This window comes from Sinohyriopsis cumingii, chromosome 17 (genome assembly GCF_028554795.1).
Source record: "Sinohyriopsis cumingii isolate HCF-2022 chromosome 17, ASM2855479v2, whole genome shotgun sequence".
Taxonomy (NCBI): Eukaryota; Metazoa; Mollusca; class Bivalvia; order Unionida; family Unionidae; genus Sinohyriopsis; species Sinohyriopsis cumingii.
The window spans coordinates 78,522,709-78,547,144 of NC_142977.1; the positions used below are offsets into that span (position 1 = coordinate 78,522,709).

At 35.7% G+C, this 24,436-nt stretch overlaps 1 protein-coding gene across 1 annotated transcript in view; it reads left to right on the forward strand.

Annotated features, from left to right (window-relative positions):
• Positions 1 to 24,436, forward strand: part of LOC149779288 (uncharacterized) — a 237,444-nt gene that overhangs the window by 119,755 nt on the left and 93,253 nt on the right. Inside the window, 7 exon segments of the mRNA XM_089938418.1 lie at positions 722 to 786; positions 5,130 to 5,277; positions 5,496 to 5,613; positions 6,403 to 6,506; positions 6,785 to 6,856; positions 16,768 to 16,874; positions 21,881 to 21,953. Coding sequence (XP_089794544.1) covers positions 722 to 786; positions 5,130 to 5,277; positions 5,496 to 5,613; positions 6,403 to 6,506; positions 6,785 to 6,856; positions 16,768 to 16,874; positions 21,881 to 21,953 — 687 coding nt within the window.

Genomic DNA, 24,436 nt, shown 5'->3' on the forward strand with positions numbered 1-24,436 from the left:
ACATAAAAAAAGGAAATAAAAGTATTGTTGACCAACTATTTTTCATCCTTGTTTTTCATGTAGCTTTCAGGAGGATCGTAACTTTTAATAGTTTCCTTAGAAACTAGACAATAGATTCAGAAAAATAAGTTGCCATGAACTGATGTGACATTGAAAATAATCAGAATTGACATGCAGTAACTGCACAGAAATGTTGTTGTATAGTATCGCAGATTAAATATATTCTCTGAGGCTTGGATGGTTCTCATTGGACCATTCAAATCATGTTCTTACAGATGAAATTAGATTAACAATCCTTCCACCATATCGGTATTTTTATTAGGAATTTTGTAGAAAAATGAGTACATTTATTAAAGTAAGATTTATTCCCCTTTTATGTGCTCTTCTTATCAAAGTGGAATAACATAAAAAAAGAAAAAGATTTCTGTCCAAATATTTCTGGGTTTTTTTGCCATGAGTTTTTTCTTCTTTCTCATTGTTGTGAAGTTTGAAGATAGTGATTAATTTTATTCCATGAAATTTAATTTAACCTCAGTCACTATTGCTGTGTTGTTGTCTGTCACTAGGCATACCTTTATCTATTTAAATCATAGTGCATGACAAATGAGTAAACATTATGATGCCACAAATGATAGTATTATTGAATGCATGGTTACTTAGACACATATTGGATGTAGGGTCTGCCCAATTGTCCAGATACAGACCATGATTTCCATTGTAGGTTTTTGAAGCAGTAAGGAAGTGCTGGGCTTCTGCTTATTCCTACCAAGCTGTGGAGTATAGAAGGTATTGCAGTACTTCTGATCTTCATATTTGAAACCACATCATATTCAGAGTCTTGCATGAGAGTTCATTCTACATGAAACCACATCATATTCAGAGTCTTGCATGAGAGTTCATTCTACATGAAACCACATCATATTCAGAGTCTTGCATGAGAGTTCATTCTACATGAAACCACATCATATTCAGTCTTGCATGAGTGTTCATTCTACATGAAATCACATCATATACATAGTCTTGCATGAGAGTTCATTCCACATTAAACCACATCATATTCAGAGTCTTGCATGAGAGTTCATTCTACATGAAACCACATCATATTCAGTCTTGCATGAGTGTTCATTCTACATGAAATCACATCATATACATAGTCTTGCATGAGAGTTCATTCCACATTAAACCACATCATATACATAGTCTTGCATGAGAGTTCATTCCACATTAAACCACATCATATACATAGTCTTGCATGAGAGTTCATTCTACATGAAACCACATCATATTCAGAGTCTTGCATGAGAGTTCATTCTACATGAAACCACATCATATTCAGTCTTGCATGAGTGTTCATTCTACATGAAATCACATCATATACATAGTCTTGCATGAGTGTTAATTTCACATGAAACCACATCATATTCAGAGTCTTGCATGAGTGTTCATTCTACATAAAACCATATCATATTCAGAGTCTTGCATGAGAGTTCATTTCACATTAAACCACATCATATACATAGTCTTGCATGAGTGTTCATTCTACATGAAACCACATCATATTCAGAGTCTTGCATGAGTATTCATTCTATATGAAATCACATCATATTCAGAGTCTTGCATGAGAGTTCATTTCACATGAAACCACATCATATTCAGAGTCTTGCATGAGTATTCATTCTACATGAAATCACATCATATTCAGAGTCTTGCATGAGTGTTCATTTCACATGAAACCACATCATATTCAGAGTCTTGCATGAGTATTCATTCTACATGAAACCACATCATATTCAGAGTCTTGCATGAGTGTTCATTCTACATGAAACCACATCATATTCAGAGTCTTGCATGAGTATTCATTCTACATGAAATCACATCATATTCAGAGTCTTGCATGAGAGTTCATTTCACATTAAACCACATCATATAGTCTTGCATGAGTGTTCATTCTACATGAAACCACATCATATTCAGAGTCTTGCATGAGTATTCATTCTACATGAAATCACATCATATTCAGAGTCTTGCATGAGTGTTCAGTTGACATTAAACCACATCATATAGTCTTGCATTAGTGTTCATTCTACATGAAACCACATCATATACATAGTCTTGCATGAGTGTTCATTCTACATGAAACCACATCATATACATAGTCTTGCATGAGTGTTCATTCTACATGAAACCACATCATATTCAGAGTCTTGCATGAGTGTTCATTCTACATGAAACCACATCATTTACATAGTCTTGCATGAGAGTTCATTTCACATTAAACCACATCATATACAGTCTTGCATGAGTGTTCATTCTACATGAAACCACATCATATTCAGAGTCTTGCATGAGAGTTCATTCTACATGAAACCACATCATATACATAGTCTTGCATTGCATGAGAGTTCATTCTACATGAAACCACATCATATACATAGTCTTGCATTGCATGAGAGTTCATTCTACATGAAACCACATCATATACAGTCTTGCATGAGAGTTCATTCTACATGAAACCACATCATATACATAGTCTTGCATGAGAGTTCATTCTGCATGAAACCACATCATATACATAGTCTTGCATGAGAGTTCATTCTGCATGAAACCACATCATATTCAGAGTCTTGCATGAGAGTTCATTCTACATGAAACCACATCATATACATAGTCTTGCATGAGAGTTCATTCTGCTTGAAACCACATCATATACATAGTCTTGCATGAGAGTTCATTCTGCATGAAGCCACATCATATTGAGAGTCTTGCATGAGAGTTCATTCTACATGAAACCACATCATATACATAGTCTTGCATGAGAGTTCATTCTGCATGAAACCACATCATATTCAGAGTCTTGCATGAGAGTTCATTTCACATTAAACCACATCATATACATAGTCTTGCATGAGAGTTCATTCTACATGAAACCACATCATATTCAGTCTTGCATGAGTATTCATTCTACATGAAACCACATCATATACATATTCTTGTATTAGTGTTCATGTCACATGAAACCACATCATATACAGATGGTCTTGCATGAATGTTCATTTCATAATAATTGAAATGCCAGTAGCTGGTAAAGGAAAGTAACATTTCCATTGGTCAGAATGTTACCACATGATCAAAGTGAATTGTGTTTATTTCTGTATGAACTGTAAAAATTACTTTTCTAATAATACCCACTTCTATAACGTGTACAGTGTAAGAGAAATACAGCCAGTGAAGGACAATCCCAAGCTACATAACAGAAATCCCCAAACATGTATAACTATGCTCAATTAAGATTTGTTTTTCAATAATGCAAACAAAATAACATAACTGATAATTGAAATTTCAATTATAAGAGTTTAACGTTTTTTTTCTGAATTTAACGTGGTATAAACTGTCAGTTGCCAACTCACACAGCTTACATAATACCCTTTGGGCAACTGACAGTTTGTACCACGATAAATACAGAAAAAATGTTAAACTCTTAATTAAGCCACATAATATACGTAGAGTCTTGCATGAGTGTTCATTCTACATGAAACCACATACATACAGAGTTTTGCATGAGTGTTCACTTCACATGAAACCACATACATATATTTTTGCATGAGTGTTCATTTCACATGAAACCACATACATACAGTCTTGCATGAGTGTTCATTCTACATGAAATGACATACATACAGAGTCTTGCATGAGTGTTCATTTCACATGAAACCACATCATATACAGAGGGTCTTACATTAATTTAGTGTTCATTCTACATGAAACCAAATATATAGAAGGTCTCGCATGAGTGTTTATTTCACATGAAACCACATCATATACAGAGAGTCTTGCATGAGAGTTTTAAGTGTTCATTTCACATTAAACCACATCTTATACAGAGGGGCGAACATTAGTGTTCATTCTACATGAAACCACATATATAGAGGGTCTCACATGAGTGTTCATTTTGCTTGAAACCACATATACAGAGGGCTTTGCACAAGTGTTCATTTCATATGAAACCACATCTTATACAGTCTTTCATTATTGTTCATTCTACATGAAGCCATATATATAGAGGGTCTCACATGAGTGTTCATTTCACTGGATGTCATGTATAAGTGTTTGTTTCACATGAAACTTATATAATAAAGTAAATGGTTATCATAATGTGTTTTTTATGTCTTTGGAAGAAACATTAAATTTATTCAATCAGTGTTAAACTTTTATTAAAAATTGAGTTCAGAAGCAAGATTTTATTTGGCAAAAAACAACAATAAAATTATTTATTCAGGATTAATAGTGGTAAATAACTATTATTATTGTTTTTTACTTGATATACACTAATATCTGCTTTAAATAGGGCACTTATGTCTTGTATGGCATTATCATATATAATAATACAAATTGTATCTTAATGGGGAATGAGGATTTTTTTTAGGCATATAGGAATCTGATCATGGCCAATTATTCTGGAAAAAATATAAATCTGGAATACATTTTTAAGAATTATATTGGAACATTATGGAATTAGACATAATTTTTTTGATGTCTTATTTCAGTGAGTCATTGTAGATGGAATTTATGCCTAATTTTTCCCTACCCTCCTTTGCCCCCCCCACCCCCCCGGGCCATCAAAAGTTCCTGTATAAATAAAAATGAATTTTAGAAATTACTAGACCAGTGTTACTCTGTGAAAATGCAGAAAACCTTCCTGAGCTATATGACCCACACTTATGTATCAAATTGAAGACTTTTGTACAAAAAATTTTCATTATTCGATACCAGGACATCTCTGCCCCAATCTATAAATATGTGTACTGCTAAGAATGTAATCCTTTTTCCAAAATCATGAAATATGATTGCTATAATAAATGAATTCATTCTTACAGAATTTGGTAAAAAGTTAAGCAGAAAAGGTTAGTTGGACGAACATTTTCCTTGGATCAGATGTTAAAGTCAAATCAGATTAGCTAAATGAAATGACGAATTCATTTAGTTTTGACTTTGGATTAATCTTTACATGGTAGTGCATCTTGTAGTCATGGATGATTCTTTGGTTGACATAAGATCTATTACCTTAGATTTTTCTTACTTTATTACATTTCATCATATATACACAATTCATCTGTACTAATCATATGCAGGCAACATGGTCAGCCTATCAAGACCTGTGTGGGTGTGGTTATTCAAGAAATGGTCCAATCAGAAACTGCAGGAGTGATGTTTACCCATGACCCTGTCACAGCTAGTCCAAACATCATGGTAATAGATGCAGCTTATGGACTGGGTGAGGTAATTTATATTACCCACCTACTTATCCTACCGTCTACCAACCTACCTACTTATCTACCTACCTACCTACCTTCCTACTTAATACATTTCTAAAATAACTACAAACTACTCAGCAGCCTACTTTGTATTAATGATATAGTCCTTGAGAGCCATTTATATGCCAGAATAGTTTGTAGGATTTACATGGAACTTTGCAGTACAGTGTAGATATTTTTCAGGTTGTTGTCTCTGGGAAGACAGTACCAGACACCATTAGGGTTGAGCATCCATGGGAAGGGCAGTTGAAAATAATAGACAAATCAATAGGAGCCAAAAGTCTGCAAGTTATCGCATCTGGTAAGCTAAAGCTACATGCTAATAGTTTTGTAACACCAGAGTGGTTGAGCACTCTCTCCTAAGTCAGAATGGGCACTGGGACAAAGATACAAGATTTGAATTACAATGCCATTTTGTCAGTGCAGTCATAACGGGAAGACACATAATCTAAGTGACAGATTTTGGGTTATGGCTCACGTATTGAGTTCATTCAGGTAGAGGATAAAAAAAAGTTGGAATTTTCAATCTCAGGCCATTCAAGGTATTCTAATTCTGCTAATAGTGTAGCATAGTGCAGTTTGTTTTGTGCAATAGTTGTGAATTAACTTGACCAACAATTTTAGAAGTTGTTTTAGTTTAGACAGGTTCTTGTTAACTATTTTTGTAATAAATTTTGGTGAATCATTGCCTGAGAGCTAATCTAATTATATTCAAAATTGCATTAATCTTAATTATCAGATATTTTTATGACCACTGAAAAGAAGCAATTCATCTTAGTTACTATCCAATCATAATTATTCATTGTTGAGTAATAACTTTTGTTCCATCTAATTTTCATTTCCTTATCAATTCCTGTTTTGTCCTGTACATTTTTACACAGATGTATATTTTTAGTAAGGTTTTGTAAATACTCGAACTGACAAAAAGAATCAGAAAATTATATTCAATGTTTTTTACCTATAATTTTTCATAACACCAATGAAGTTAAAAGTGTTTATAGATTCACTGAAGACCATTGGACAGTGTTGTATTTATTTGTAATGGATATTTCTTTATGTTCTTATCTTCTGCTACTTCTCTTCATTCCAGACTCAGGTCATGGTGTACAGGAAGTTACAGTGCACAAAGACAGTGCTGACACCTGCTGTCTGACAGATCTGCAAATTCTGCACCTCTGTCACATAGGTATTAAGGTATGCTTTATGTCTCTACTGCAGACATTTTTGTAAGGGTTGCATCCATTTGTAACAGAGACATACTCTTTATTGTAGGTAATGCAGATGAGACATGAGAGAATTCGGACTGCTTTGAGGATGAATTCCAGGGAAGTGAGGAGTGTAATAGTTGAGGTTTATAGTGCCAGTTACTTAATGGCCTAACTGATTTGCACTGAATGCACCATTTTGATCTTGAGATGTCCTGGGTTCAGTCCTTGACAGTGATGCCTGATATTTTTGAAATTATTTTTCAGATAGAACAGTACTATGGAAATGCACGAGACATTGAGTGGGCCATAAAATGTGATACAATGTACATTTTGCAGGTAATTTCAATAGTATTTTTTATAGTTAAACCTGGCAGTAGTAGCCACATATAGGAGAAAGACAAACTGGACTTTTTAAACAGGTGACATCTGTACACATGTTCACCTTTTAAAATTAGTTTTGAACAAATACCTTGCAGCAAATATCATCATCATTATTATTATTTTTGCAGTTACGAGATTGTTGTTTTATGTATATTATACATTAAAATCATAAAATACATATATATGTTGTTCTCCCTCAAATTTGATTCACATAAGATACTGTATTCTGCTCACTTTAATCCATCCTCTAAATTAAATCATACTGATTTCATATAATCATGAACCTTAATTTATTTTGTTCACCTTGACAAAACAATAATTTCAATACTGATTGATAGCTTTCATGTGATTGTGAAATAGATGACTCTTTCTTTGGCCAAATAGTTTAAGTTAGTCTTTTAAATAGCTGTCCATGCTTTAGAAAGTTTTGGAAACAGCTGTCCATGTTTTAGAAAGTCTTGAAAACAGCTGTCCATGTTGTAGAAAGTGTTGGAGACAGCTGTCCATGCTTTAGAAAGTCTTGGGAACAGCTCTTCATCATGCGTTAGAAATAATGTCTGTATTAGGCAGTTGCCCAAAACAATTGGCTTATGTGAGAAACCTGTGATAAATAGTAAATCAAAAGAAGCCATATGTGAAAATTCTTTGTGACCGATACAGCTTTGCCTGCCTTTACAGACAATTGTGAAATGTTCAATAACCCCTGACCCTAATGAAAAGGGGTGTAATTTATATCTCTTCTAAAAAAAAACCTTTTTCTTCATGTTAGCTTTGATCCACATATAAATAGATGAATATATTGAACTATGCCTGTCACACTGGCACAGAAGGTGACTTCCCATTGCTGCTGTGATAACACAACTACATTTACCACCATCTAGCAAATGAATTGCTGTCCTATTAATAAAAACTTTCTACTTTTACATATTGACACATTTTTTTAGTTACACTGTCCCTTTGAGTTACACTCAGTGTGTCTTGAGTACGGTATACAAGTGAGATAAGAAACATTTACAAATCTATTATGTGATATTCTTTTATCTAAACAATGCTTTCTCATGAAGCAAAAATGTAGTTTCTGTAACTGTAATGGTCATTGTAAATACATGACAATGACTGTAGGATATTTATATAGGAAATTTGTGGGGGAAATTAGAATTGCCATTATGAACAGGTGACAGTTAGGGCACGTTTGTCTGTACTGCTGTTGTGATCAGGTGACCATTAGAACAGGTTTGACTATACTTGAGTACAAGTCAGATCCAGTTGCAAACTAAATAAACCATGCTGTTATTGCATAATGCATCAGCAGATCTGGGTCTATGCATTATGTTAGGAGTTATCAGTAGAACAAGCAACATAGGCTTTTATCTGCCAGCACGTTGTGTGTTTGTAGATCAGGGTCTTTATCATATGCAGCTGTACTCAGCTTGTACTTGAGTGTGTATGGTATACATTGGTCATCCTTGTGTGAGGTTACCCATTCATGAAAAGGGCTGTGCACTATATTGGAGGCAATTCAGAACAAATGTCAGTCTGAATCAGACAAAACCAGTAGTGTGAACCTTTAATCCACATCTTTGCAGTGTATTTAAACAAGAGATGGATACTGTGAATTCATTCTCTTTCATGGGATTTAATGGTTAATACAAACCATGATTTTAAAACGCCGAGTATTTAACTTTTTGGTAGAGCTTTTGTACAACTAAGACCACAACAATCCAACTACACAAAGAAACTCACTTGTTGCCATGAATTTTAGTGCACTGTGCTTTGCCGTAATAAATTTATAACTTCAGAAATAGGTACAGTAAATTATATGCTTTCATTTTATGCCTGAAAATATTTTTTCAAGAATATTGATAAATTTCTAGAATATCATTAATTGATGATTAAATTATTTTTCTGAGTATTTTCATTGTTATGTCACTCCTGTTTAGAGTGTAGTTGTAATATTAAGCAGGAGTATGGATGAGCTGAATTATGGCAAATTGTACATTTACGGTAATCAGTAATCATACTGTCTGTCCATCAGTATGTCCGCCTGTTTGCCCAGCAATATGGTTTTCACAATTGATGTCATTGAAAATTATTAGACTTTGATATGTATCAATAGATGGACGAAATCTTGAAAGAGTTTAGTTTTCATTATTCTGTGCAATCATTTGAGGAGTTATGGCCCCTGTTTATTTGTCCATCTGTTGGATTTTACTAAAGTTGTTACACAGTTTTAATTTTATGAAGCCTTGAATAAGTTCGATTTACATCATTACTTGACATCATATACAGGATTATTGCCTGATTGTTCCTTTGGTTTCTGTTGGCTAACTTTACAATGGTATGCTGCATTACAACCAATTTTGGCATAGAACTTCATCTTGATTGGACATATAATGCATTTAATTTCCAGCATTCCACAACATCATTTACAGGTGTTATACCTCAGAATGCCTGTTCTGTTGACATTTTTTTTGGAACAAGACAAGTTTTTGACTTCAGCCAAATTTGGCATACAGCGTAACAATCATGAGATGTGTGTTTTTTGGACAAAGCATCAATGTGGGCTGTTTAAGAAACTGTTACACTGTACGAGACAGGCTAACTAACGTAGCTGTGTTCAAGTGTTGAACACTGACAGAAAAAAATGGAAAAACAATCAAGCATAGTATTATTGTAAACCCATCAAATGTCATGTCACAAATGATGATTAGTACACCGCCCATAATGGTATATTATTGTTTTATGACAGAATTAGAGCAAGGTCATCACGATTTCGAAAAGTGTGATAACATTTGCACATTATTTGGCATCTTAAAGTTTTTCACCTCATGCAGTATGTGTGTTATACATCAATGTACTTTATACGTACCAAATTAAAGTATTTAATGTACCTTAGTTCATAAGAAACCTGGAACTATATTTCTGTGATTCAACAATAGACTTTTGGCACATCAACCCACTAGGAGTTAAAACAGACACATCATTGCTTTAGTTTTTGGATTTATTCTGGACTTGTACTGAGTTTTATTCAGGACTTCAAATTATTAGGACTTGTGTCTGTAATTCTTGCATTATTTTTGGGATTTAATTTGCAATACCGTAAGTTCTTTTTCCTCATTTTCACTTTGTATTCTAGGGAAATAAATTTTTTTGTTAAATTTTACAAAGCTCGTTATCTTTCACTCTTTTCTGTTACTTATTTTAAGAGCATACACTTGTTTCAGTACGTGATGGGGATAAGTGTTTAAAACTATTTTTCAGACTGTTAACATATATACATGTCCATCCAGCTGATCATTGTAGGGATAATATCCAAACATTAATTCCTAAATTGCCAGATAGCATAGGCACTTCATTTTTTATAGTGGCAATGGTGCATTGTGTATGGGGGCCACAAGTGGCCGAGTGGTCTAAAGCACTCTCCGTTATGGATCACTGCCATCTCACCTCTGTCTGTGTTGGTTCGAGTCTCGGATTCAGCCAATGTGGGTTTGTGAGAAAGCTTGCCAGTAGCTTCTCGTGGGTCAGTGGTTCTTTCCGGGATTTTCCCAGGTTCTTCCTCCACCATTAATACTGGCCGCCATTTATAGCCTATCGTGTGCTGAAAAATGGCGTTAAATCCTACAATAACAACAGCTACAACAGTTCATAATAATAATAATAATAATGAGGACTTTGTATAGCGCCTAATCTTTAGAAGCTCTAAGCTCTTTACAACATTAGACAACACCTGTAAGATAAAAAACATGTAAAGATATGACTACAAAAACAAACACAATGAAATTAGAAAACATTAAAAAACATGCTGAGAATATTTAAGGTAGGAAACATTATTAGGTCTTTAGGTTTGTTCTTGCAGTCGAAATAAGTGAGTTTTGAGAGCCCTCTTGAATGTGATCACTGTGTCTTTGTGTCTAAGTTCAGTGGGCAATTCATTCCACGTTGCTGGGCCCTGTTATGCAAAAGAACGCTGTCCATATGACTTTGTTTTCATAGTGGGAATAATGAGTATACGATTGTCAGAAGAAGAGCGTAAGTATCTTGCTGGTGTGTACACATGGGTGAGGTCGGATAGGTGTGTTCGACTAGAGTCCGAGAGTGAAACGTAGCACAGAGAACAAATTTTGTGTTTGATTCTGGATCGAATGGATAGCCAGTGTAGGGTACAGAGAAGGGGGGAGGTGTGCTCTGATTGTGGTACTCTAAGTATGATCCGAGCAGCTGTGTTTTGAACTTTTGGAAGTTTCTGGAGTAGATATTGAGATGAACCAGACAGAATTGAGCTACAATAGTCCAGTCTTGAAAGTACTAATGAACACACAAGTGTTCTAGTGGCATCAGCTGAAAGATATTTGTGAATTGAGCTGATGCATCTCAGCTCAAGATATGCAGCCTTGCATATGTTCATGACATGTTGGTGCAGTGTGAGAGTACTGTCCAGAGTAACACCTAGGTTTCGTACTGATTGTGTGAATTTAATGTTGGTGTGCTGATATTTATTGTTTGAGGTAAAGGATGTGAATGAGAAAGTCTTTGTGTTGTGATCAGAATGGCTTCAGTTTTATCATCATTCATCTGCAGCTTGTTACATGTCATCCATGATTTCACATCAGAAATGCACCTCTCTACACTTTGGATGGTAGCATCAACTTCAGTTTGGTGGCTAGATTTGTATATTTGTGTGTCATCAGCATACAATGTTTGAGACACTGGATGATGATCTATGACACTTGAGAGCGAGTGAGTGTACAGAATGAAGAGAACAGGTCCAAGAACAAACCCCTGTGGAACACCACAACATATATCAACTGGGCTGGAGGTATTCCATTTGCAGATACAATTTGTGTCCTGTTGACCAAGTAGGACTTGAACCACAGTAAGGCTGTATCATGAATGCCAAATATATGCTGGAGATGGTGAAGTAATATATCATGGTCTATTGTGTCAAATGCTGCAGACAAATCAAGGAGGATGAGGACTGTAATCTTTCCGCTATCCAACGCAGAGAGAATGTCATTAACTACTTTTAGAAGAGTAGTTTCAGTACTGTGGCAAGGGTGATAATGCAGATTGTACATTGCTAAAAAGACTGTTTGAATTTAGATGAGATACAAGCTGGGATAGAACAACCTTTTCTAAGATTTTTTATATGAATGGGAGATTAGAAACTGGGCGGTAGTTCTTTAAATCATTATAGTCTAGTGTTGGTTTCTTTAGCAGAGGCTTTACCATGGCAGTTTTGAAAAATGATGGAAATTCCCTGTATGAAAGAGAGGTATTAATAACATCAGTTAGTGAAGGCAATACTGGATCTAAGCACTGCCAATAATCTGGATTTTCATTATTCAGACTGGTTCCTTAAACAGAATGCTTCTGTAATTGAATTTACAATTGGTAAACATCTTTAAGACGACAGATCTTGCAGAGAAAATAATTTTCTTCAAATGGGTTAGTGTAAGTGGCATTTAACTGTACATAAATAATCAGAAATATTGCTGGCTTTAATATCTATAATAAATATCCCGCTATTGTTGCAATGCTTGCTTATAGTCTCACATCTAAGCTATATCAGTCTTCATGATTCCTTCCAACAAGTAGTATTGGATGGTTCTAGAACTGAAAGATCTATCACAGTCTGACTTCTGTGTTATAGCCTTCATATGGGTTACAATCCTCTTTTCTCTCAATGTTTGTATTTGGTAGACATGTAGTTTTGCTTGTCAAAAATTAGTGTATTTGTTGATTGTACTATCCTCCTTTCATTGTACTGGTACTTAGCTAAGTATATCCAATTTGTTTTAAGTTCTGGGTTTTAAGTATTTTTATTTTTTTAAAAATGTTGCAAGGTGTGGGAAGTATGGACATAAGAAAACCCTGTACTATGGTCATCCCACCTGCTTAGTTTGCACATGGTGTACATGGTTGGTTGTTTGGTCAGTGGTCTTATGATATGTGGGACTTGGAAGAAAGTCACATACATATTATGGGGAGAAAGGGAGGCCGCCCTCCTCCTCATCTTGTTGATCTTTTCCCCTTTTGGTACAGAATAATGTCCCTGATGAGGAAGAATGTTCCGAGCCTGCAGGGTTTGAAAGTCTTGTAAGGCCAAATAGATAGATCTTGGGTCTGTCCCAAGGGAGTACAAACACAATTGTACCCATGAGGGAGGAACTGCACCCTCTCAATGGTGGTGTCTTAGGCAGATTGAATCAGCATCCCCTACTTCTCTGTATTCCATTTTATTCTAGATGGAATGTGGTGACACCTTTTCCTGAGGAGTGAGTTTTCATTCCTCCCCTCATGGCACCATAGATGTCCCTCTCTTGACTTCAAGGTGGGACAGACATTACTGGCCATGGATCTGTTTTGTCCTTTTCTGCTGGGGTCAAAAATATTTAGAGAGCTCTTACTTTGCCCCCTGAATGATCTAGGAGGGATGAGGCACTTAGGGTAGTTGACAGCCTTATTCTCTCATTGCCTACATCACAGAAAGACACTGAGAGAGACAATCCTATCTCACCGCAGAAGTGAGCTCAGGTTGACAACATTTTTCTTTATAATGGTGGACTCAAAACAGTTTGATAAGGATCTATTGGTGAATGTTCCTCTACCTCTATTAGGGTCTAGAACCATCTCCCACCTGTCAGGCCAGTTGGTGGAAGAAGTCTGGCATTTAATAGTGTTAAGTGCCTTCTTCCCTAGGACTTATGGCTTTGAGGATATAAAGATTTTTTCAGCCTGGATAAACTCTTGGAGGCAGTTTAGTATCCAGACTTTCTGTTGCTTCTGCATTTCATGATGGTCTGGAAGCTTACAAAGCAGTTTTCCCTTGGACAACACTTTGCTAGAAAGCAAAAGGTGTGGCCCCTTCATGCTTTGATGGCTGGTTTTGCATCCAGTTATCAGGTCCATTCACTGGCTTTTCCTCTTCATCCCCAACCATGGAGCATGGTGGATGGGTATTTGGCTTTGACCTTAGCTTGCCTCCTTGTTAAAACATTGGAAACATGATTTTAAGGCCAAGACACTCATCCTTATTGTTGATTTAATTTGGGAGGCCTCCTTCATTCTTTTGAAGGAGGAATTTGTATTCAGTGGCACTTCGGTGGGTCATATAAGTTGTACCAAATATATTGCTGCATGTGCTTTCTAGATTTATGGTATTGTCTGCATAGCTGTTCCATCTCCACAGGGATGCTGCTTTGGAGACATCAAAAGGCTTGCTGGACCACAGCAAGAGCCAACTGAGGTCTGCCCTACGTGAAGTGGAGATGCTTTTTCAGATGTCTCATACACTTCATAGTGTTTTTGTTTGACCCATAACATTGGTTCCTTGAAGATGCCCCTGTTCCACTGAACAAGATAAAAAGTGCACTTGCCAGGGTGCCCCTTGGGATCTTCTCCCAAATTTTCAAGCAGGTACAGTCTCGGCAGCCTCAAAAACAGCTTCAATTCAAAACTCCCTCTTTCACATCATTTGGTAGATGAGGCAGTTGGAAAGGCAACGGGAGAAAGTTTTTAAACTCGTCCCACTTTTCTTAGGAGGGAGTCAGCCACTCTTAGGCACTTTGCCATCTCATACCATGTCTTCCTCTTAACAGTGTCCCATTTGGGGCTTGGTTAACCCCATTTACAATGGTTTGAACTAGCATCATGGATGATGTATGAGTCATTTCTACTCCAAAGGATTGCTTTCAGTTTCGTTTCCAAGAGCATCTTTGCTCTGATGGATCTTCATTATCTTTAATCACTTCAGTCTGGCATGATTAAGAGAAGAGGTATGCACCCTTACTCAGTTGTGACAGTAAAATGTGACTGGATTCTGGCCTTCTGTTCCTGAAGTTTTCTAATGTCAATGGAAGGCAGAAACTTTAGACTCAATGTCAACCTTTGTGCCCTGAACAAATTTTGTCAGGAAAAATGCTTCAGAATAGAGAACTGCCCCAGTCAGGAAATAAGGTTCTGCAACTGACTGACCTCCATTGCTCTGCAGGTTGCATATTTTCATATTCCCATTGTTCATCCTTGGTAAGGAGGTATTTAAATTTCAACCACTTCTGTTCAGAATTGTTCCAGTTCCCACAGCTTTTACCAGGGTAATGGGGTGTTAACAGCCTACTTGAGGTCTCAAGACAACATGCTCAGAGAGTCTATTGGTCCACAGTGACACATCTTGATCTTATTATAAACCTAGAGAAGTTAAATCTTGTCCCTTTCTCACCAGAGACAATAGGAGTATGCAAGAAAGCTTACTATTAGCCTTCCATGTGTCGGTTGTTCTTACCTGGGTTTTCCAAGGTTATTCCTAAAACATAAATACTGACTGCCAGGTATAGCCTATCTTTCGCTGAATAATGGCATTAAGCACCAAAACAACAACAACGACAACAGCAAGCAGACAAGATTGACAAAGTCCTCTTCCTCATATTGACTCACATAGCCAAGACATCATTGTTAGTCCATCTGCACCTCTCACTCCTGGTGACTCAAACAGGGAACTTAGTTCCCCTAGGAACGGGAGACTGTACAAAGATCTTCTATCTGCTTGGCCCTCCTATGGATTTTGATTTTTCACACCACCTGAGATATGAGCTTAATTTGCACCAGTTTCTGTCTGGAGTCCCAATTCACACCCCTAAACCCCAACTCCTGTTTCTACACCTTGCAGCAGATTTCATCTGGCAAGCACACCTAGGATCTTGAATACGGGAAGAATTGACTCATCACAAAAACAACTTTGGGCAGTGTTTCTCATCCTACAGGGGCTCCTATAGGGATTCCTTTACCCAGTTAGGGCCTCATGGTTAGATTTGGCATCCTGTGAAGGGAGAAGAATAGGTTAGAAGCATTTCTTCCTACTTCTAAAGGATTCATCATATACTTTGGTGTCCACTATTTCCAAGTTGATTGTCAAATCTATCAAGAGAGCTTATCAGAATGTCACGGAGAGGAAACTTTTATGAGGATTAAAGGCCATGAAATTAGGGTTATTTCTATTTCTTCTATTTCAATCACCCCACTTTGGGTGATGTTTTGAGAGCCACTTCTTTGCGGTCTCTTGTTACCTTCTTCTCATTTTACCGTTGTTATTTAGCATGCCAGCATGAAGGAAATGGGGGGATGGGCATGATAGTGATGGCTCAGCATTTTACAAGCTTGTAGCATGAACACTTCTTCTGTAGGCACAAGTATGGTACTTTTTTTTACCAGGTTTCATGAGGCCATCAGCCTCCTCCTAACTGGAAAATTCAGCATGGCAATAGTAACAGGAATAGTATTACTGCCATTCAAATTTATTTATTTTTTGCCGGGGGGGATTATTTTAATTAGGTAATACTTGCAAAAAATTACTGATGTAGGTGACTCTGATGTCCTATTTTCAAGGTCCAAGTCAAGATAGATAGTAGCCCATATGTGGGTTGTAATGCCGAAAACTGTGTTATTGATCTTTTCATTTTTAGAATCTTAAATTACTGATTGGAGGAAGGAATTCATGTACCTTGGACATGGGTTTAGATTCCCTGGAAAGGTGAGCAGTGCAGTAGTATCAGGTAAGTATTACATAATGAAAATAAGTTTGGGCACCCCTCACATTTTAGTGATGCCAAAATCAGTGATGTTGTCACCAAGTGTCACTGAGTGCACTTATGTAAGATATATATTTTGGTTAACCAGCTGTTGTTATGTACATCTTTGAATTGGATCTGATGAAAATATTAAAAGCTCAATAGTTCCTGTTGATAAAGTTTCCCTTGAGCTAGATAAATTGGTGCATACAAGAAAGCAATTCATCTACTTCTGAGAGATTCTATAAATATCTGACAGAAAGAATAATTTTGTATGCAATGCTTCATGTTTCTTTCTAGGCTCGTCCAATCACAACGTTGGATCAAGAGACCGATGAAGAATTGATACATGAATTTGATACTCCAGATGTATCAGATTCGGAGAGATTAATCCAAGGAAACATTGGGTGAGCTTTGTACCTGGCATTATCAACATAGGTCCCTCTCTAAAAAGACAATACTTTAGAGGTTCTCATGTAAGACAGCTATGAACTTGGAATTCTTTTTTCCTTTTAATTTACATAACCTGTGTTAAATCTTCGCTGATATCCACCCATTGCAATGTGGTTTTACATGATCATATTATAAATAATATTTTGGTCTTGTGTAAATTGCATTCCTTTAAAACTCTGTGTACCTAATAGCAAGTCCAACTATGATGCAGTCATTTCATCAACATATTACACTGTTACAGTTTCAAGAAACCATACAGTGAAAAAAGAATCACAATTTGCCACAAAAATGTCAGTAGGATGAAAACAAAATAGTTATCTTTTTGGCAATAATCATGGTGTGATACAGGTATCACCATTTTTGCAATAGCAATGGTGTGACACCGATATCATCTTTTTGGCAATGATCATGAAGTGATACAGATATCACCTTTTTGCCAATGATCATGGTGTGATACAGATATCACCTTTTTGGCAATGGTCATTGTGTGATGCAGATATCACCTTTTTGGCAATGATCATGGTGTGATACAGATATCACCTCTTTGGCAATGATCATGAAGTGATACAGATATCACCTTTTTGGCAATGATTATGAAGTGATACATATATCACCTTTTTGGCAATGGTCATTGTGTGATACAGATATCACCTTTTTGGCAGTGATCATGGTGAAATGCAGATATCACCATTTTGGCAATGATCATGATGTGATACAGATATCACCTTTTTGGCAATGGTCATTGTGTGATACAGATATCACTTGTTTAGCAATCATATTATAATACAGATATCACCTTTTTGGCAATGATGGTGATGGTGATGGCATCATCCTCAGCATTAAGATTCTGTGTTAAAGTTTTTGTTGAATTGTTTTCAAAGTAATGTACAGTAAGCATGAGCAAAATCATGGAACAGTTTGCAGTCAAGACATCATGTTCCATGTAGTCATGAGTTTAGCTCAGGAGGAGTTTGGATACACTTTTGCTTTGCCAACATCTTTGTTGTTATTGCACATTTTCCTAAGTTCATCTTGCTAGTTATTATTATTATTATTTCTTGATGTCAGTTAAGAACATCTAGAATCTTTTAAAATAATAATGTAATCAAAAACTAGATTAAACTCTTTTGGATAAATATTACAGTGTGACCCCGCTATAATATGGTAGTTGGGAGCCATAAAACCCGACCGCATTATATACCGATCTGTGTTATATGCAACCAAGTCAGTTAGCTGAAGAAAATGTCCCCCCCCAAAAAAAAATGTGGGGGTGGGTGGGTAATAAATGCGGGCAGTAAAATACGTGCTTCGTCGGTACAGTTACCATCTTAAATTGATGCATATTAAATGAGAAATACACCTGTAGTGAAAACAGAGAAGACATAATAGTTTACTTTATTTAGAGAACCTTGAATTGGTACATATACGTGAATCCTGTTTATATATAAATGTCTAATGTATAGCATGAACAGAGTATCAACACCGTGTCCTCACCTGCAAACCTCATCATATACATTGAATCCACAACACAAGTAATTCCGTCATAAATATGCACACACAGCTTTAAAATATTCATTTATTTTGTAACAGGTCATATTGGTCTGAATTCAGTGGAAAAACATAGCACAATCACGTAACGAATGACGAAGCACATTTACTTAAAAGTACGTTCGGTTAAAGTTAGTTAGTGTTTTAAGCCGCCATTGGCATAAACTTTTTCCCTACAAAAAGAAAACTTTCACAGCGCAGTTAATGTGTTCCAGTCATGTTAAAAAATGCAAAATCCATCAGATTCCATCACTTTTATTTAAGTTTGGTACTGATTTCCTTTGAAGAAAAGTTCTTTGCCATTATTGAAAGATTGTAGTCAGCTTTCTTTGATGAAGGGAGCATGCGCTATTGAAGTCACCACTAAAGGACAGCTTTGGAGAACCAAATGAATGCCCATTTCTTATTGCGGCGGCAACATCAGATAATTGTATTGCATGGTTGAGACTGGTATTTTTTCCATTTGCTGAGCACGTTTTCAAAACAGTCAGTGCTTCAAAGGTAATCGGTTTCCTTTGAAATTTCAGCAAACTATTTTATCTGGGTACATTTTTAAAAAGGAATTGGCCATCGTTTAGACTATTCTAGTCACTGTTCCTCCATGCATACTGAATAAACCAATAAGTAAGATGTATTTTTTTTAATTTGTATTTTTTTACATTTGTGGTAGCAGCATGATGCTGCCTTCCATGCATGCATCTGAAAATTAACAAAGGGTAAATGGATGATAGAGACGCAGGTGTTCTGATGACAGAGATTATTACAGAAAACGTGAGCGTTCTGAAGAATTTAATTCTGAGTGAAACGAAGAGGAATTTTACTTACCATCCACATACAAATGTCAGTCTTTGTAAATATATTAATTACTAGCGAGTGGCCAAAAACCCGATGAAAGATAGATTACGAGACAATGCCTCATCCAGTTGATCTCCGTTACCAGAAATGTCAACAACAAAAAAGCGGATATTTCACAACATACAGAACTCGTGCTAGATGTCAGGACAAAGAATTTGTTTATGTAACAGTTGATAAATTTCAGTGCATTTTATGTCCAGTTTGCGGCTTCCTTTCATGGGGCCTCTGAATTTCTGTACTCCAAACCAATGGTTGTATATAAAAGTTTAAACAGCCAACAATGTCGCCAACAAATAGAAAAGCCACATGGTATGTTTTGCAGCCAGTAAGGAAAAACAAACCAAGTTTGCAACATTGGCAAAGACCTACGCGATCCCAGAATAAACTTTTTATGCGTTTTTTCTTCTTCTTACTTTTAAGAAGAAAAAAAATTACTTGTTTGTGAACGTGAAAAATACTTTTTCGTGTACGAGAAAAATACATATAAAATTTCAGGAACCAAGCCACGATCATTTTGTATTATTCATACACTATCTCTTCCCCAAAATGATAAGCAACTTTTTATGTTTTGTTCGTACTTTCTACAATTTTTTTTGTGCGCAAGAAAAATACATGTATATGAAATTTCGGGAGCTACGCCATGACCGCAGTATATCCGAAATTGTGTTATAACGGAGCGCGTTATAGCAGGGTCACACTGTACCATGATATAATTATCATTTACTCTGTTGGATAAATATTACCATGATATAATTATCATTTACTCAATTGGATAAATATTACCATGATATCATTATCATTTACTCAACTGGATAAATATTACCATGATATAATTATGATTTACTCAGTTGGATAAATATTACCATGATATAGTTATCATTTACTCTGTTGGATAAATATTACCAAGATATAATTATCATTTACTCTGTTGGATAAATATTACCATGATATAATTATAATTTACTCTGTTGGATAAATATTACCATGATATAATTATCATTTACTCTGTTAGATAAATATTACCATGATATAATTATCATTTACTCTGTTGGATAAATATTACCATGATATAATTATCATTTACTCTGTTGGATAAATATTACCATGATATAATTATCACTTATGCTGTCAGACTATTGTCCATCTAGATAACAGCCCTCTTTTGACAAGATGTGAAAAACTACATCTGAATTAGTCATTTTTTGTCAGCATAAATGAAGTTCCATTATCATCATAAATTTTTTATCTGATTTCAAACACTATTAATCTGTTAGATTTCAAGATGAAATTGCTGTTTTTATCTTTATTATTAAATGAATTAAATTGAAATTCCATTTCCTTTAATTCTTGTCTTACAGGGAATAAAAGTACACACATTTTTTTAAATATTTGGTTATTTAATAAACTGTTTATGGAGGCAGTACAAAATATGCACCATTAATTATTAAGATTGTAGAGCTGTAGGACTCCATCATGAATAATAAAGTTTTGATTCATGACTGTTTTACAATTTATAATATTTTTCTTAGATACAAATTGCTGACTAGAAAAATATATTTTGTAATTTAATTGATTAAATATAGTTTGAGTAACACACAGTGCATCATTCTCTAGCCCCTTGATGGGCCCCTCTTTGTATACTATGGTTACTCTGCCAGACATGAGGTCAGTGCAGCTAGTATGTTAATAAGCTAGTAACTAAATTTAGATATTTTTATGTGAACCAATCAGACGACCGAGGTGGAGCACGTGATTAAACATTGTCTGTTGTATGAGGCATTGAGTCAGCAACCGGGATGCCTGTGGAGATGTGTATTTTTCAGTGTAGACGCTGCATTTAACGTAAAAAGTTTTCTGCGGAAAGAACCACCTACCTCCCCTCCTTCCACCATGTCATTCATTTTGGGGCATTACCTGTATGGCATATTGTTCCAGTCTGTTCTCGGGCCTATTGCCCGGGCCATTGCCAAGTTTCAGGCATTCATAACTTTGCTTTTGAACCCCCAATTTGTGTCAGTACTTAAATGTACTCAACTATTATGCCCATATATACTTCATACCCGCTTCCTAAGGTGCATGTATGGAGTATCGGCTGATGTTTGTTATCATGGCATCCTCAGGATCAGACTTGTCGAGTTTCGGTTATCAGTGTCCCTATATACCAAGTATCAGCCACTTGCGGCTCCACATACAGGTGTCGGACACACTTCACAACCCTACAAACTCCCACAAGTCTCTCTTCCTGAGTAATTCCTATAGAACAAACAATTCAGAGCTAGGCTGGTGCAGTGTGCTGTGACAGGACTTGGATAACAAATTAGTTGCGCAAAACCAAGTATAGTTTTTACCACCTTTTCAGAAAGTGTCAGTTACTGTAGAAATGTAAAGACTTTTAGAAATAGAATTATATTCTGATAACTAAACAGGGCATATTTTTTTTTCTTCTGGCAAATTATTTAAGCATAGAGAAATATTTTTTATGATAGTGATAAAATCCAGACATATTTTTGTATTTTTCCATGGATATTATTAACTCCTGTTCTTTTTGTTTAATTAGAGAGATGATGCCAGGTTGTGTGACTCCATTAACAATGACTACATTTGCCAGAGCTGTCAATGATGCTACCAGTGTAAGTAGAGCGTAGGAAGGTTTAATTGCAGAATTAGTATGCATATTAATAAGGTTATGTGGTGCAGTGTGATTTACAGGTATGGCATTATGAAGTGCAGTAGTAGTGTTATGTGTTTTGATTACATATTGCCAGGTATGTTCTTGAACTTGAAACAGAAATTCTTAATCCATGTCGTACAGAAGCCCAATCAGACAGGCAGTTGTGTAGAACTGGATATTGTTGACTCATGGGTCTATCAGCATGAGAGAATTTAGTGATATAGATCAGTTTGGTTATACAAGTTTTTCATATACTTTTTTCTAAGATAAATACCATTTCTAAAAACATACTTTTTCATGTTTAAAATTCAGTTGAAAGTAAAGTAAACTAAAATGCATGCTTTACATTTTTTTAAAAACTTCTTTCAATGCAGTTTTTCTGTCTGAAATATTCATTTTACGTCCAATATATAAGTACAGTGTGACCCTGCTATAACATGGTAGTTGGGAGCCATAAAACCCGACTGCGTTATATACCGAACCATTGTATATGCAACCAAGTCAGCTGAAGAAAATGTACCCCCCCCAAAAAAAAAAAGTTGTTGGGGGGTGTGTAGGTAATAAATGCAGGCGGTAAAATACGTGCTTCGTCGGCACAGTTACCATCTTGAATTGATGCATATTAAATGAGAAATACAACTGTAGTGAAAACAGAGAAGACATAATATAATAGTCTACTTTATTTAGAGAACCATGAATTGGTACATATATGTCAATCCTGTTTATATATAAATGTCTAATGTATAGCATGAATAGACTATCAACACCATGTACTCACCTGCGAACCTCATCATATACATTGAATCCACAATACAAGTTATTCCATCGAAAACATGCACACACAGCTTTAAAATATTCATTAATTTTGTAACAGGTCATATTAGTTTGAATTCAGTGAAAAAACAGCACAATCACGTAACGAATGACGAAGCAAATTTACTTTAAAGTATGTTCCAAGTCGGTAAAAGTTAGTTTGCATTTTAAGCTGCTGTGGGCATAAACTTTTTCCCTACAAAAAGGAAACTTTCACAGCACAGTTAACGTGTTCCAGTCACATTGGAAAATGCAGAAATCCATCAGATTCTATCACTTTTATTTAAGTTTGGTACAGACTTCCTTTGAAGAAAAGTTCTTTGCTGTTATTAAAAGATTGTAGTCGGCTTTCTTTGATGAAGGGTACATGTGCTATTGAAGTCACCACTAAAGGACAGCTTTGGAGAATCAATGAATGCCCATTTCTTATTGTGGTGGCAGCATCAAATAACTATTGCATGATTGAGACTGGTATTTTTTCCATTTGCTGAGTACGTTTTCATAACAGTCAGTGCTTCAAAGGTAATCGGTTTCCTTTGAAATTTCAGCAAACTATTTTATCTGGGTACATTTTTAAAAAGGAATTGGCCATTGTTTAGACTATCTAGTTATGGACACTCCATGCCTACTGAATAAACCAATAAGTAAGATGTACTTTTTGTTTTTTTTACATTTGTGGTAGTAGTGCGATGCTACCTTCCACACATGCGTCTGAAAATTAACAAAGGGTCAATGGACGATAGACGCAGGTGTTCTGATGATGGGGATTATTACAGAAAACGTGAGCATTCCGAAGGATTTAATTCTGAGTGAAACGAAGAGGAATTTTACTTACCATCCACATACAAATGTCAGTCTTTGTAAATATATTAATTACTAGCAAGCGGCTGAAAATCCAATGAAAGAGAGATTACAAGACAATGCTTCATCCGGTTGATCTCCGTTACCAGAAATGTCAACAACAAAAAAGTGGATATTTCATAACATACAGAACTCATGCTAGATGTCAAGATAAGTGGATTATGATATAACAATGCACTGTTTAGATGGTTTGTCAGTATGGACAAAGAATTTGTTTATGTAACGGTAGATAAATTTCAGTGCATTTTATATCCAGTTTGCGGCTACCTTTCATGTGGCCTCTGAATTTCTGCACTCCAAACCAATGGTTGTATATAAAAGTTTAAACAGCCAACAATATTGCCAACAAATAAAAAAAGCTACATGGTATGTTTTGCAGCCAATAAGGAAAAACAATCCAAGTTTGCGACATTGGCGAAGACCTATGCGATCCCAGAATAAACTTTTTATGTGTTTTTTCTTCTTCTTACTTTTAAGAAGAAGAAAACATTACTTTTTGGTGTATGAAAAAAGATACGTAAAATTTCAGGAGCCAGGCCAGGATCGTCTTGTATTATTCATATGCGATCTCTTCCCCAAAATGATAAGCAACTTTTTACGTTTTTTGCATACTTTTTAAGAATTTTTTTTGTGCACAAGAAAAATACATGTACATGAAATTTTGGGAGCCACGTCACGACCACGTTATATCCGAATTCACGTTATAACGGAGCGTGCTATAGCGGAGTCACACTGTTTGTGAATGTGGGGAGTTTTATAATGTTTAAG